The following is a 16109-nucleotide window of genomic DNA, read 5'->3' as shown; positions in this document are numbered from 1 at the left end:
GGAGGCCGGTTGCCGTCACTGGCACCCTCCAAGAGGGCCCCGGCGACAGCATCGAGCCTCCCAGAGTCCCGCTGCCACCACCGGAGCCCTCTTGGAGGGCCCCAGCAACGGCAAAAGGGCCGGCAAAGAGGAGGAGGCCTCCAGTGCTGGCGTCCCTGACGGCTTTTTTGCCGGCCTCTGATGGGGCCTGGGGCCCCGTCAGGGGCCCACAAAGAGGGGGAGGCCTCCAGCGCTGGTGGCCCCCGCTGGCTTTTTTGCAGGTCTCTGATGGGGCCTGGGGCCCCGTCAGGGGCCCGCAAAGATGAGGAGGCCTGGCCCCCGGAGGGTGGAAGCTCCGCACCCGGCATGCGGCTCCGCCCCCAGAGGGTGGAAGCTCCATCCCCGGCATGCGGCTCCGCCCCCGGAGGGTGGAAGCTCCACCCCCCACCTTCGGCCCCCCCAGTCGCCTGAGGGGCAGCAACCCAGCCCCTGGCTCAAAAAGGTTGCCTACCCCTGCTTTAGATCCTTTGTTATATGCCCCTAAATTTTATCCTCGACTTATCCACGGGTCATAGCAAAAACCCATAATTTTGGCCCCAAAACTTGTCCTCGACTTATACATGAGGTCAACTTATAGTTGAGTATATACAGTAATAAATGTGTAAGACATAAACAGCACATCTAAAATGTCACTGAAATAAGAGACATATCACTTTTAAACTGGTGAGAACAAGTGGTGGTTGTGGTGCCAACAGCATACCAGATAGTAGCTATACATAGTTCTGTATTTCATCTGCACAAATTACAACATAGTGTTCATTTGCATCATGTCCAGAGCAACTATCAAACATAATAATGAATGTAAGCTTCCTGAAAAAAGTAATTACTGAAAATGGATGACTATCAAGGTTAGAATTTAACCAATTTGCATTCTTTAAAATATGTTTTCCTTTAACAAAGGATTTAGCAAAATATAATCCCCCATCCTGCAGATGATTATAAAATAGAATCTGTTTTTTATTTAGAATCATGAGTTCAGAAGCACTAATTAGCATGCAATTCTTATTCCTAACTTCAAGAAAGTTGTGATGTAGACTGAGGTTTTGAGACTACTTCTAGTGTTTCAGATCTAAAACCATGTAACGGTCTTAATAATTTTTCCTGAAAATGTTGGCTCTGCTGAAAGGACAGGAACATAAGCCATAAGAATTTGACTATGTACATCAAGCCTAGAAACTATGTTTTGCAGATGTTTTCATGGTTACCATAGTAGCCTCTGAGTTTGTCTCCATCAATGTGAAGTTTGTAATGATATGATTGGTAAGCCATGCTTGTTGTACACTACTTCATCAAAAATAAAAGGACTACTGACAAGTTAAAAATCAAAGCAATGTTTTACCTCTCTTCTTGATGATAACATAACCAGATATACATGGTTAATATTAACATATACGCACACACTTAAAAAGCCAGACCATGACATTTTACACAAGCCAAAATAAGTGCTTTGAGTGTGCCAAAAATTCTTACTTTCCAGGTGCCAGAAATCAGCAATCTCTTTGCCTTGAGTCTGAAATACTGCCATTGAAAATATTATCTTGCCATTTTGAAGATGGCTTACAGATTTCAGGTGAAGAGCTATTCTTGCTGCAGAAAAACAATGTTTCAGATCCTTTAAGAATGCCCATTGTTGATTTTAGCAGTTTTTCCCCTAGTTTTATGAATATGAATAACATGTCAAGAAGATATCTCATGGTTGTACTTATAACAGAAAATAAACCTGGTATGAACATGTTTTCCTATTATTATCCTTCTTCTTTCCTGGCTTTACACACAGCTTATCTTTATACACAAGCACCATGAAAGCTTTTCCTTTCTCTATATAGTGACACTCATACAAAAACAATGGAATGAAGGGACAGTTCAGTGTGAGTTCACATTACTACTCAATCTGAATTTGATAAGACTCAAAGTCATGGTTGTTTATCTCATGTTAATCTATGAACTAAGCATGCACTCACCTTCCATACAAGAATATTTACATAAATCTCAAACAATACTAAATCTATTAAGAGTTGTATTCATTTTGATATATAAAGGCATCTCCAAATAACTGGTGTCTTGAATTTACAATGGTTAAACTGCCTATAGTTTGAATAGCTGTGATAACTAATTTTTCATGCAACTATCTACACCTTCCAGGTAATACACTCACACATAAAGTTGATATTAAACAATATTGGAGTAAATGACCTTAGAGAATGGTATATATATTTTCTGAACCATTCTAGCTTTGCTGCACCATTTAGGGTGAAAGCCTCATAAATTCAAAAACAAATGTGAAGGTTGCATTACACCAGGTAACAAGATGTATGTAGAGGCACATTTACAAGAAATCACAGGAAGGGTAATGAACCCTGTTTCTGTTTGCTGATTCCTCCCCAACAACTCCTTTTCCATGAATCCTTTGTCTTAACTGTAGAGTTTATCTTAATCTTAGCTCTCATTAAACCGAGAGACTGAGAACATTTAGAAGGGAATTCCATAATCTTGCCCCGGGATTTATGACCCAAGGTCAAATCCAAGAATATCAAACAATATCCAAATTGTGAGGCAAAGAATAGCTGTGGTCAAACCGAGTCAAAGCCAGAAAAATTCTATTCCAATGTCAAAATCCACAAGAAGTCATTATAAATTTGAACTGAAGGGCGGACAAAAAGGAACTGAAAGGAAAGAGCGGGAATGCTAAGGGTATAGGGTGGGCAGAGCTATCACCATAAAGTCTTCCCTAGCGATTCTAGAAGGTTCTGAATGTCTATGCACAGGTGCAGGAAAACCCATTTGTGTGATTCACAGAGACCACAATGAAGAAGGGACAGTTATCTTAGTCCTAAATTTATGTTTATGATTTAGGGGTGATATTCCCCACAACTCACCTCTAGGCTTTGCCATTCAACACAGTACAACTCACAAACTAACTCCACCATTAACAGGTAAACCACTTCCTCCCAAACAAGGGTCTCACAGGTATATATGGTCCACACACTTCCATGCCACTACCCACTGAAGATACCAGCCACAGATGCAGGCAAAACATCAGGAATAAATTCTTCCAGAACATGGCCACATATGTACCCCAAAAACCCATAGAAAACTTTAGAGGAACCTTAGCAGTTATGAGACATGGTCTTTGTGGGGTATTTAAGTTTCCTAAGGCATTTGGTAAGGAAACTAAATATTTAAATATCAAAAAGGTCAAAGCTAAGCCTATTAGGATCTAGCTTTAAAACAACAGAGTACTAGAAATGTGCTCTTGTCTGTATGTTTTCCTAAGAACTGAGACTGACTCAAAAACAACAAACACATAGCTTATAGTTTAAAACAAAAGGTTACTAATGGCTTTAAGCTATAGTTACATAAAAGCTATATCATAATCTAGCTAGTGAATAGTTCAGGTAAAAAGAACTCTTAATAATAATAATAATTATTATTATTATTATTATTATTATTATTTATACTCTTTATCTCACCATCTTTCCAAAGTAAGTTGAGAGAGAAAGAAGACTGAAAACACCATTCACTTGAAAATCTTGAGAGGGAATGTCTGTTAGCCTCAAGGAATAAGTGATCTCAGTCACATGGTTAGGCTGAATGAGAGGAGCAGTGTTGCCAATTTCGCGACTTTCACGCGAAAACGGCGACTTTTCAGAGCTTTTCGTGTGATTTTCGTGCCTGGCTCTATTTCAGTGCCTTTTCCGCGACTTTGGCCCATTTCAGCTCCAGACTGCTGCAGAGCAACCAACCCTTTGGAGTGTAACAGTTTTCAGCCAATCAGAGAGAGGACAGTGATTGCCCCCCCCCCCCCCCCTCAGGCATTCTCAGGCTTCAGGGGAAAGCAAAGTGGCTGCTGTGTGATCATGTGAATGTGATGTCCCTGAGTGTGTGTGTGTGTTAGTGATTAAATATGCCCCTGCTGCCCTGTCTTCCAAGAATTTTGTTTTGTGGATCTCTTTTTCGTTCTCTTTTCCATTGCCATCCATACTGCAGAAATAATCCAGTTTGGCACTGCTTCTAACTGCAAGGCTCCCTGCAATGATGGGATTCTGGGCACAACAAACCACCAAGCCCAGAATTTCATGCATGGAGCCCTGGCTGCCGGTAAAAGCAGTGTCTCAACATGTCACAACAAACTACAATTCCCAGGATTCCCTGGTTTGACAAGGGAATTGCCTCCACGCTTCTAGATCACAGCCCCAGAGAATGAGTCTACAGGATATCAGTGTTGCCAATTTAAGTCCACTTCTTCAGCTGCATTTGGATTTAATAATGATAATAATAATAATAATAATAATAATAATAATAATAATAATGGATGATGATAGAGAGATCTTGTAGCACCTTTGAGTCTCACTGAAAAAAAAGTTGGCAGCATGAGCTTTCCTACACTTAAGCATATTTCCTCAGATGCATGGGAACTGTAGTTCACTGTGGCACCAGAGCTCTTTCTCACAAAACTACAATTCCCAGAGTTCCCTAGCACTGAGCCAGGGCAGTTAAAGTGGTCTCAAACTGGATTATTTCTGCAGTATGGATTGGACCTTTAGCATTTTTAATAACGAAGGTCCAAAACACTGCAGAAATAATCCAGTTTGTGACCGCTTTAACTCTCCTGGCTCAGTGCTAGGGAATCCTGGGAATTGTAGTTTGTTGTGGCACCAGAGCTCTTTTTGATAAAGAAGGCTCAATGTCTCACAAAACTACACTTCCCAGGGTTCCCTAGCACTGAGCCAGGGCAGTTAAAGCAGTCTCAAACTGGATTATTTCTGCAGTGTGTCTTGGACCCAACTCAGGCTACATCTTCACTCCAGACTCCAGAGACAATCCAGTTTCATACCGTTTTTACTGCCATGGCCCAGTGCTATGAAATCCTGGGAATTGTAGTTTGTTGTCACACCAGAGTTTGCTGAGAGAGAAGGTTAAATGTCTCCGAAAACTAGAATTCCCAGGATTCCCTAGCACTGAGCCATGGCAATTAAAAGGGTGTCAAACTGGATTTATTTCTGCAGTGCGGTTGCATCTGAACACATTTCTATTTGGCACAAAGCTTCCTGAACCCCCTTCATGTCAAAATAAATATCTTAAAAAGACTGAAAGATTCTTTGTTTGGTTCAATGGTGATTTTGAGAGTTGAAATAAGTTACAATTATTTTTATTCAATTATGTTTACGTTTATTTGCAAAACATCTGCCATTTTAACATTATGGGAATTTTCCAGGAATTGTGACTGAATATTCCGTGTGATCTGGGGGGATTCAGCGGGTTTTGGACAAACATTTTCAGGAATTATCTTCAAGGCTTGTTGGCAACACTGGAGAGGAGGGGGAGGAGTTTGCATGCTGGAAATCCCTATCTATCTAAGGAGGGGGAAAGAGAATGCAAAGATCTTCCAACAGTCTTTATTATGGACTGGAAACTGGTTCAATAATAGGAAGGAAAAAATAGCATTATAGGGGATGTTCTTACAATTAGTGGAACCAAGGAGTGGGGTTCCACAAGGAACTGTATTATTACCTATACTTTTTAATCATGCTCATAAATGTATTGTAGTTAGAGGTAAGTGGTGAAATGTCTGTTTGCTGATCACACTAAAACATTTACAGTTGTCAAGACAGAAACGTATTGCAAAGAGCTCCAAAAGAATCTCTCCCAGCTGGAGGAACAGGAATTAAAATGCTACTGGGAGGCAATGTATGCAAGTGTAAAGTGATGCATATTAAGGTAAAAATTCCAACTTCAAATATACACTAATGGAACTTGAGTTGGCATGGCTGACACAGAAAGTGATCCTGGAATTGTGGTGGGTAGCTCAGTGAGTGTGTGGATATTGTAAAAAGGATAGAAATTCATATTGGACATAATCATAAAAGGAATTTAAAATAAAATTTGCATTATCAGATTGTTCCTCAACAAATATATGGTGCATCCACAGCTAGAACACTGTATAAAGCAGAAAGGGGTATTTAGAAAGTTTAAGGGCTAGATCAAATCTCCTCTGAGAAAAGGTTACACTTTCCATAAACTGGGTGTGTAGGAGTGAAAGAGATTATGTGGAGAAACTGGATGGACTTCTCCTATGATGCTAGGATCCAGGATCATCCACTGAAGGTGAATGGTGAGAAATGATTGACAGAAAGGGAAATACTTCTTCACAAAGTGCCTAGTCAAATGATGAAATTCACTGTAAGAAAGAGTTATGGCTGTCAACTTGCAAGCTACAGACACGCATACAAATAAATACACAATTTTATATGCATAACACTTGTACAAATATGACCTAATTCTCACCTGCAAGAATACAAGCATGGAATTGCTCTCTTCATTTGAAATGCATGGAAAAGGTGTTATACACAGGAAGCTCCATGTGTGCAATGGTGCTTCCATGCCTGAAATGGATTACTGGTCTGAGACACAATTTAATACACAGTTATTCATTTTAAGCATGAATTGTGCTAGTGTTTTACCCTTTTCCTCTATAATACACTCCACAAAGACATATAATTGTGGAAGGAAAAAGACATAAAAATGGTTTCTAGCTCTCACTGAAACCATTTCAAATGCAAGCCAGTATGCCTGGAAGAAACTTTAACAGTGTCACATGAAATGACTATCCAATCTTTTTATGTATACTTTTGTGGAACAAGCTATATTCAAAATACAATCTACTGGGAATGTAAAATTTGTGGTATAAATATTTTAAATGACTAAATCAAGTATAACTATAAGTAATCCATTCACCTCACAGAAATGGATTAATTTTCCATTCAGTTTCAGCCAAAATTAAGTTAGGCTATCTAGACTGATTATATAGACTTCCACTGGATACCTAGAAAAGAATCAACTTTTTACAAATTAATTGTAATCTGTACCCTTCATTGGAAGTCTCTAAGATTACATTCTATCATAAGGAATGTATTGGCACCATTAGATATTCAAGCAACCAGATTTCAGAGCTGATAAGAATCTCCCTAAGACCCACAGTAATTCAGATATGGTTGCAGGACAGATTCAGGTTTGCCAGATCCTCAAGCCCAACAAAGTACTAAGGAGATCAGACACTACATCACTCCCAGATCACTCTGTAAAAATGGCAGAAGCATTAGACAAGCCACGATCTATGCTGTGGGCTTTTATTTGCCAAATGCCATCATGTTCCCCAGGGCCTTGTCAGAAGAAATAGGGTAAATTCCTTTTCAATCTTTTTAGCCTTATTTCAAATATTAGGTGATATTCACAAAAGGGTCTAAACACATGCCCATATGAAACCAGCATAAAAATTTACTTAAATTAGAGTTCACTGGCAACTCTATTGTACCGTTCTTTCTCAATATGTACAGTTACATTCTTTGGACACTCTGCCTCAGAGAAGAAGAAGAAAAAACAATGTAGTCTTCTGTCTACAGAATAAGTACCCATTAGCCAAGCATTTTAAGAAGAAGAAGCTTGAGCATGTCAGAAGACTCCCAGTTCCTCAGAGACTTCAGCATATGATGACCAATGTGTATTTACTGCAGTGCATATACAATGTTAATAATGCATTTAAAGGATGATTTCATATCTAGATTTAAAGATTCCTGCAAGAATGAATGCAACTTAAGTTACTTTGAGTTCATGAAGGAAACTGTTTTAAGATTATGTCCACACAACATCCACAATTCAATTAAGTATGTATTCAGAAATCCTGCAACCTTCCAGATGTTGTTGGACTGCAAGTTCCATCAGCACAGCCTATGATAAAGAATTCTGGGACTTATAGTCCAACAACGTCTAGCAGGCTGCATGATTTCCACCCCAATTTAAAAGCACAGAATTATAAAGCAAAACAAAAGGAACAGATACTTTCTGAAAAAATATTTGTTCTTAACTAATTCAACAGTTGATTATAAATTTCAGACTAGGTCAAGAAAGTCAGGCTAGGTCTTACATTTCTGGAGAAAATTGGCATATAAATACCTTAAATAAATTAAATAAGGATGTTATTCTAGTGGGCAATGTAAGCAATTTGATGCTGACATGGCAAGAGAAAATATGGGCTGTTACTGGCAAAGCTTCTCACCTCAGCAATCATCCTGTTGGTGTCTCCTAAGAAAAGCAGGTTCAGTGCTTCCTCCTCATTAGTTGCTTGCTGCAAAGAGAGATGTTTCAGATGAATGTTCTGATCAGGATCTTCCATTATTGTTACCTTTCTATAAGGAAAAAGGGGGCTGAGTGTAACTTGACTTCTGCATAAAATAAGTAAATTTACAGATTTACTGAGCAGCACCAAAAGACTGAAAACATCCACCACCACCCTTCCACAGCCCACCAATCCAGTACTACTTTACTATTCATTTACTTTACTGTTCATAACTACACAGCAGAATCTCTCCCAAAATTTACTCCAGATTCATCTGGCAGCCTACATAATTTAACTGCTGTAGTACAACCTCCTTCTCTGAGCATATTTGGATTTTTTTCCACTGGTGACCTGCTCTTCTGAGGGTGTCTTGAAAGATGAGTCCCAATGATTGTCAATAAGAAAATCAGATATAATTTGAAGTAAAAGTGTGGATGGAATTAATCTTTTAAGGCACTGTCTTAAAAGGCATTGCCTTCTCTTCACCTAATCAGTTCAATGTATTGGTCAATTGCTTTATAAAAAATAAAGGCAGCATTTACATTTGACACTGAACCATAATTTAATGTTACATGTGTGAGTAGAAAGAAGCACATAGAAAGCATCACTCCCCTCCCCCTTACCCCACCATGAGTGAAAGGAAAATAAGATATAATTCAGTTTCGCTTTATCAGTTTCTTGGTTTGTTTGTAATGTGTGACTAGGAACTGCTGTTTAAAATAAACTCTGTTTTGTATAAACACGCTAGCAAAACAAACCAGGGTAAATTGCTGGCTTGTTTAGTAACTGAGTGGAGTTTCTTTTAAACAGTTCCTTGATTCACATCTATCAATAAAATATGAAACCGTTAAAGTTAACTGGGATTCTATTTTATTCCTCCTCCTCTTCCTCCTCCTCCTCCTCCTCCTCTGGAAGGGAGCTAAATGCACGAATCTGAGATTTCTGTGTGATCTTTCTACTCGTGCATAGAATGTTAAACTATGGCTGAGAGTTGTCTGAATGTTGCAAACTGATTTTTATAAGCAAACATTTTAGTTACAATACTGTTTAAATGCAGATGAAATTGCCATGGAAGTAGAAGCACCACACTGGTCAAGAATCTAAATAAACTCCCTGAATCAGCAAACCACATTATTCCTGTCACCGACCCACTGTGAATCACTCAAACGAGTCATTTAATATCATGATTCTGTATGCGAGTGCTCCAGTGTCTCTAACAAAAAGCAAAAATACTTCAACTTCACAAAAACACTTTACCAGTGACTCTTGGAGTATCCAAACAAAAGATAAGTCTTGATGATATCAGAAATGAGTTTTGGCCATGCATGGTTGGTCAACAAGCTATACAGGTCAGGCTGAGGTTAGAAGTCTCAGAACATCATTCTGATTGCTTGGTCCTGGAGTAGGCAGAATGGACCCTAGATGTGGACCTATAGTCACTGGGGTGTAAATAGGACTCCCAGGCAGCAAAGGAAGGAAAGGGAGCTTTGTACCCAAAGTGAACTTTTTCTGTATTCTTTTCATGAACCCTGCAAGGCTCTGAATGTTAGTCAGGTGCTAGATCTGCCCAGGCTTAAGGTTAAGATGATGTTGCTTTAAATCTCTGAACATCTAAAGTCAGAATCCCGAGGCTCAGAAGAAAATAAGTAACAGCTTACTCTTGTTAGTGGATACTGCATTTTCTTCCTCCAGTCCATCTGCCTTGGTCCAGGCCTCGGAGGTAGAGAAAAACTGCTGGACCTGATCCCCTTCCCCACAACCATTCCTTCTCCTTTTGTGTCGTGTCTTTTTAGATTGTAAGCCTGAGGGCAGGGAACCATCTAACTAAAAGTTTGTATGTACAGTGCTGTGTAAATTTACAGCGCTTTATAAATAAAGGATGATAATAATAATAATAATAATAATAATAATAATAATAATAATGCTCAGTTCTCTCACCAGTTTTACAGCTTGCCTGTTGTAACCAAAGAGTTCATACTGTACAACTTGGCTAATACTGTTTTACGCATATTCCACTCAGATTTAAAGAAGTCTACAAAATTCCATCTACTTAGCCAAATGGAAAACATTCTTTGTTTATAGAGAAAACAAAAACCTTGCTTATGCCTCCTCTCCATCATTATGAATAAGTTAGCTGTACTTTTCCACATCAAGATCCAAGTTCAAACTAAATCTTAATGTAGTTTAGACACTGCTACCTGTGTCGTATGAATGGAAACAGAAAGTATATATAAATAAGGCCAGAAATTAAGAGAAGCAAAATTCTGGACAGTATCAATATTTCCTCTCTTTCTTTTCTTTTTTACAGTTTTGCAATTTGTATTTCTATATTTACATAATAATGTTTAATCAAATTAATATGTATTTTGGCTACTGTGGATGATGGTTGTTTCTACCAATCAAAAGGCTAGACAAGAGTTCAAGTAGTCAAGTGTTTTCAATCCACAGATCCATTATTTTAGTTATAACTGTAGATAACTTATCTATAGAACAACTAAATAATCATTCTAAATCTTCTTCACCCATTTGGAGCCTTTCTATGACAGCCCAATTTAAATATCTGAAGGGATGTCATATTGAGGGGGGAGCAAGCTTGTTTTCTGCTGCTCCAGAGAACAGGACCTGGAATAATGGATGCAAGTTATGGCAACAGAGATTCCACATCAACATTAGGAGCAACTTCATGACGGTCAGGGGTGTTTGACAATGGAGCACACTCCCTCAGTGGAGAGTGGTGGAGTCTCCTTCCTTGGAGGTCTTTAAACAGTGGCTGGATGGCCATCTCTCGTGTATGCTTTGATTGAAAGTTCCTGCATGGCGTGGGGGTTGGACTGGATGGCCCTTATAGTCTCTTCCAACTCTACGATTCTAGGATTCTATGATATGACCATATGTGTTTTCACATAATTTAGTCTCTGAAAAAAGACTATACACAAAACAATAAAATCATTTAACAAACAGCAGCATCATTACACACACACACACACGCACACACACACTGCGAGCATCATTATACATCATGAATTCAGATCTCTTGCCAGAATCTGCTGCAACTCTTGTTAAACAGAAATTTTTAACGTTTATGTCCACAGGTAATGATTTTATTCTCATATAATGCTATACAGACATTTTTACTCTCTTAATACTTTAGGTAAGAAAACCCTTTACAGAAATTATATATTAACCTGTAATTTAAAAAAAAAAGAAAATGAGAAAGCAAAGTAAATGGGCAGGCTCTCCAAACTTTGCATCCTCCAAATACTTCCAGGTTTCTGCACATAGTAGTTGAATACATTTGAAGGGCACCAGGTTGGGGGAGGCTCCAATAAATCACCAAAAGAATAAATTATTGAATTTTATTTTAAAAAATGGTACTCACGGCAGATCTTCTAATTTGGAGGCTTCATGCCGTGGATCGAGCAGATCATAACCACACTCATTGTAAATTTCTAAATAGGAAATATGGATTGTGTATACCTTGCTGCTATCCTGAATTGGAAGAAAAATAAAAAGACTAATTCAGTCATTGCCACAATACCTAGGATTAGGATCTCTTGCTACATGTTATATTTCCTGTCTTTTTGCTGCTGAAACACAGTTTTAGTTGAATGCATTACTGACAATCAGTCACTGTGGTGTAGTGCTTTGAGTGTTGGACTACAACTCTGAAGACTACAGTTCAAATCCCTGCTCAGCCACAGAAATATACTGATTGACCTTGGTCAAGTCACACTCTCTTAGGCCCAGAAAAGGCAAAGGCAAAGTCCCTCTGAACAAATCTTGTCAAGAAACCCCCATGATAGGTTTCCCTTAGGATTCCCATAAGTCAGAAACAACATGAAGGCACATAACATTATTGTATTTTCGCAGTGTACTTCTCTACCTCCCATCCCACCGCCTCACTTGCTTGAATAGCTTGCCACCTGCTGCCCGCCCCGATGCCAGGGCTGCTGGTGGGGGTGGGCAAGTGAAGCAGTGAGAGGGGATGGAAGGGGTGTGGGCTGCCTCTCCTTCTCTGCTGCCTTGGCTGTCTCCTTGGCCGAGAGAGCCAAAACAGTGGAGATGGCAGAATGGGTGCACACTCACCCCTACTGCTCTAGTGACCTGGCTCCCTGGGTCAGAGGGTCATGCACTTGCTCTGCATTCTCTTCTGCCTTAGTACCCTCAGCAAAAAGAGCCACAGTAGCAGAGAAGAAGGGACAGGCAATGACAGCAACACCACACCCCTTCCCTGGCAGTGGGAGGAGGACCTGACCAAGTGTCACCTCTCTGGTAAGGCGTCACCCAATGTGGTCTGCACCCCGTGCATATCCCTAATGATACCACTGGTTTGGAGTCTTTCATCTAGGAGAAAACACTAGTGATTTAACCTAGGAACCACATGAGGAACAGTATCCCTTCTTGCTTTAGGTATGAGTATATTTGTGATATCAGCCATAATTCCTCCAGCCTCCACATATATCTCAGCAATATTATTGAATGCCCTGAAGGGTATATAAAATAATTTGTTAAAATGTAATAGAATGTAGGTATATATTTGTTTATGGAAATATTATAAAAAATTAAATAAAAAAGCAATACTATTGAATGACTAGAAACCATGATGCTTCTCATTACAGAAGGGACCAAAAATAGAGATAGGTCACTTGACCAGAAACAGATATGTTTATATGGATAGCAGTCCACCTTTATGGCCACATTTCCATGGTCCATATTTTAAGGTTATCTGGATAACATACTCAAAATAAATTAGCTTTGTTGTTAAACTGTGTAAAATTTTATATTAGAAAGTATGAGACTATAATGTAAACTGTAATACACAGCTTAAAGTATTTTAAAATCCTTTAAAATATATCATAGTCCTATTTCATTTAGAAAGTCTTTAGACATGTTATTTTCTCCAACTATTTTCAGTGGAAAACATCTTATGTTCTTCTACTTTTTCAGACAAAATCCATTACATACTGTCAGCTATCCCCTACAACAGCAAGTGGGAAAGTGCAGCATCCGAGTACCATTTTTGAGGCCCCCTACATTTGAAAAAAAATTAAAAACATATTCTGATTTTTAACCCCATTCAAATGCCTCCCATACTAGAGAAGTTGGGAAAATGTTGTTTGAGAACCCTGGGCTCCTTTAGGCCTAAGAGAGATACAATATTTGTTTAACCAACAAGTGAACAGCAATGGGAAAGGGATATTTGAAAAATAAAAGCGATCCAAGGATAGGAGATAAAGCAGGAGATGTGTGTGGCTCTGCAGTTTGCCAGTGTTACCACTCTCCAACACACAACAGTTGCCAGCCCTGCTCTACAAGATCACGTTCTATTCAGGAATACCAGAAAGTAGTATAATCCAACTATTTTCTACAGAATGGATTCTTTCCTTCTCACAAGTCAAATCCAAACAACATAAAATTCACAGTAATAATCTGTGAAGTTTGGATCTTGAGGGAAAATAAATTTGCTTCCTTCACAAGATGAGACCATCAGGAAAGACTTATCATTATGCTTCTGATGACTTTGAGATCCAACCTAGATGTAATGACAGGAGAGCAATAGTTTTTTGTGGGTTTTTCGGGCTATGTGGCCATGTTCTAGCAGAGTTTCTTTCTGACGTTTTGCCAGCATCTGTGGCTGGCATCTTCAGAGAATTTTCTCTGAAGATGCCAGCCCACAGATGCTGGCGAAACGTCAGAAAGAAACTCTGCTAGAACATGGCCACATAGCCCAAAAAACCCACAAAAAACTATGGATGCCAGCCATGAAAGCCTTCGACTTTACACAGGAGAGCAATACTTGGATCTGCTGTAACGTTTTAAAATACAATATGCAATTTCTCCTCTCAGTCCAACTCCAACATATCAAAGTAGGATTATGAGATAAGGAAAGGACCTTTAGATAACATTTGTCCAATCTTATTCTCCTCCTTGCTCTGATCTCTTTGTTCCATGAGGTAAAACAATGAACTACGCTAATGAGACTACAACCAATCAGAATTTTAACAGTAAAACAGCCCACAAATTATACCTGTTTCCATACTTAAGATGGCAAATCGTTGAACTATCACACACACAAACGCACACACATGCTTATAACACCAGCCTGATCAGCTACACCCATCTTGCAGACTGTATTTCAAGACAGTGTGTCCACAGCTGTGTATATGTAGCCTCTCACTTCACCTGCAGGGAAAGATTTAGGTTTGTGCCAAACACCAAACCCTGCATCTTTCTCAGGGACTTGAAGCTCTTTCTTCTAATTCCTCTTCTAGAGAACTCAACTGGCTGTTAGGCTTCTGTTCTGACTGTGGTATGTCTGTTTTGTCATCTGAAAATGAACTGGGGGGGGGGGGGGGGGCTGATAACGCTCTTGCAACCTGCATGAACAAAAAGGGTATTAAAATGCCTGCCAGCAGCATAGACTGAGACTGGAGCTACCTAAACACAGGGTCCAAAGGGGCTGTTCTGGTTGCTTTAAGTCTATATTCAAGCTCTTTAGTTATCCTGATCAGTTGATTGACATAAAGACTACTATATCAGATTGGAAGGGGAGATTTTGGTCCCCAAAGTCAGCATCTGGTGACAGTGTCAAAACCATAACTGACGATCCCAAGTAGAACTCTGATTCTTCTGAATCACCTTTGAAGTCCAAAGAGACTCCTGTATAGTCTGCATTGAAACATGTAGTGCATCTTGATGATGCTGTCCTGCTAGTGCAGTGATGTGCAGGAAAGCTCTTTGTGTTGGTGATATACCATAAATAGAGCACTGGGAAGCCTTTGCAAGTATGGACAAACAGGTACTGAGGCACAGTCTTGGTAGAAAGAATCAAAGTAATTGAAACCAGCAGTATCTGTGACCTTATAGTAGTAGTAGGTGATTGAGGCTCTGAAGGTGAAGGATGCTGACAAGATACAGTAATGAAAGAACACTGTGGAGGTCTGAGAGGTGATGAATTCCTCTTAGATATAGAATGCGCAGAAGGCAGTAATACTCAGAGACATCAATACGAACAATAGTAATCCCATCAGTTTGTCTTCCCATTAAGTGAGGCAATCCCATTAAGGTAGTGAAAAGTATTCCTAAAAAGGATGATACTTTCAAAATGCCTGAGGCGGTTCCTATCAAACCTCTTGTCTATTGTCTCCTGGAAGCTTTGGAACCAGGAAAAGAAGGGAAATAATGGAGAGTGAGAGGGCACAAAGACTATTGTGCTACTACTGAAGGCGATCTGGACCAAGGGAAATCCAATATACCAGGCTGGTCTCATACATGATCCAAAGTGGTGACGACATGTGGTCTCACTTTCTGATACCGTGCCAAGAATCTGATTTTCCTTACAATCCTGATCAGACAAAATCAGGATTTCTGTAATACTTTCTCACACCAAAAAAACAAACTTTCAAATGAAGTTCCAATCAGGAGAGGCCCGAACATGGCATGAAATATTTGGCACAACCAGAATGTCTGACAGTTCTGAAAGAAGATCAGTTGTCTGAGTAACAGAAACTGGTGGTTGGAACATTGGGACTTCAGCCTGAGAAGTCTGAATCTTCTTCTTAGGATGCAAAGGCTCTGGGTCCCTGTTCTTATTTTCCTTCTTAGCTTTTTAAAGCATAGTCTTGATATCCTTGCTGTGAGTTCTCAGTAACAAACCTTTCTCAGAATCATACAATGGGGTACAGAAAACCATTGGAGAAACAGCCACATGCAATATCAGTCTTTGGGGATCTGCGGTATCTGTTGTCTCCATTAACTGTTCTATAGGTTCATGAAGTCCCAGCAGACTGGAAGGGGGCAAACACTGTTTCTAGTTTAAAAAAGGGAAAAAAGAGGATCCCAACAATTATCATCCAATTAGTCTGACATCAATACCAGGAAAGATTCTAGACCAGATCATTAAACAGAGAGTCTGTGAACATTTAGAAGGGAATGCCATAATCACAAAAAGTCAACA

The 16109-nt window shown here is 39.4% G+C and overlaps 1 protein-coding gene across 3 annotated transcripts in view; it reads right to left on the bottom strand.

Moving 5' to 3' along the window:
* The window catches only part of KIF6 (kinesin family member 6), a 248852-nt gene that overhangs the window by 203289 nt on the left and 29454 nt on the right, over positions 1 to 16109 (bottom strand). For 2 of the 3 annotated variants that reach the window (XR_016281700.1, XM_089529584.1), the window contains exons 5-6: positions 11532 to 11641; positions 8093 to 8222 (exon numbers count right to left, since the gene is read on the bottom strand). Coding sequence is in view for 2 of the 3 variants with exons in the window: in XM_089529584.1 (XP_089385710.1) it covers positions 8093 to 8222; positions 11532 to 11641 (240 nt within the window). In the remaining variant the exon portion in view is untranslated. The remainder of the gene's footprint in view (positions 1 to 8092; positions 8223 to 11531; positions 11642 to 16109) is intronic. The other variant, XM_089529586.1, reaches the window with a different exon arrangement.

Source organism: Sceloporus occidentalis, unplaced genomic scaffold (assembly GCF_023333645.1).
Source record: "Sceloporus occidentalis isolate IW3139 unplaced genomic scaffold, rSceOcc1.0.p SCAF_6, whole genome shotgun sequence".
Lineage (NCBI taxonomy): Eukaryota > Metazoa > Chordata > Lepidosauria > Squamata > Phrynosomatidae > Sceloporus > Sceloporus occidentalis.
The sequence above is the reverse complement of the archived record's forward strand: the minus strand, read 5'-3'. Positions and strand labels throughout refer to the sequence as shown.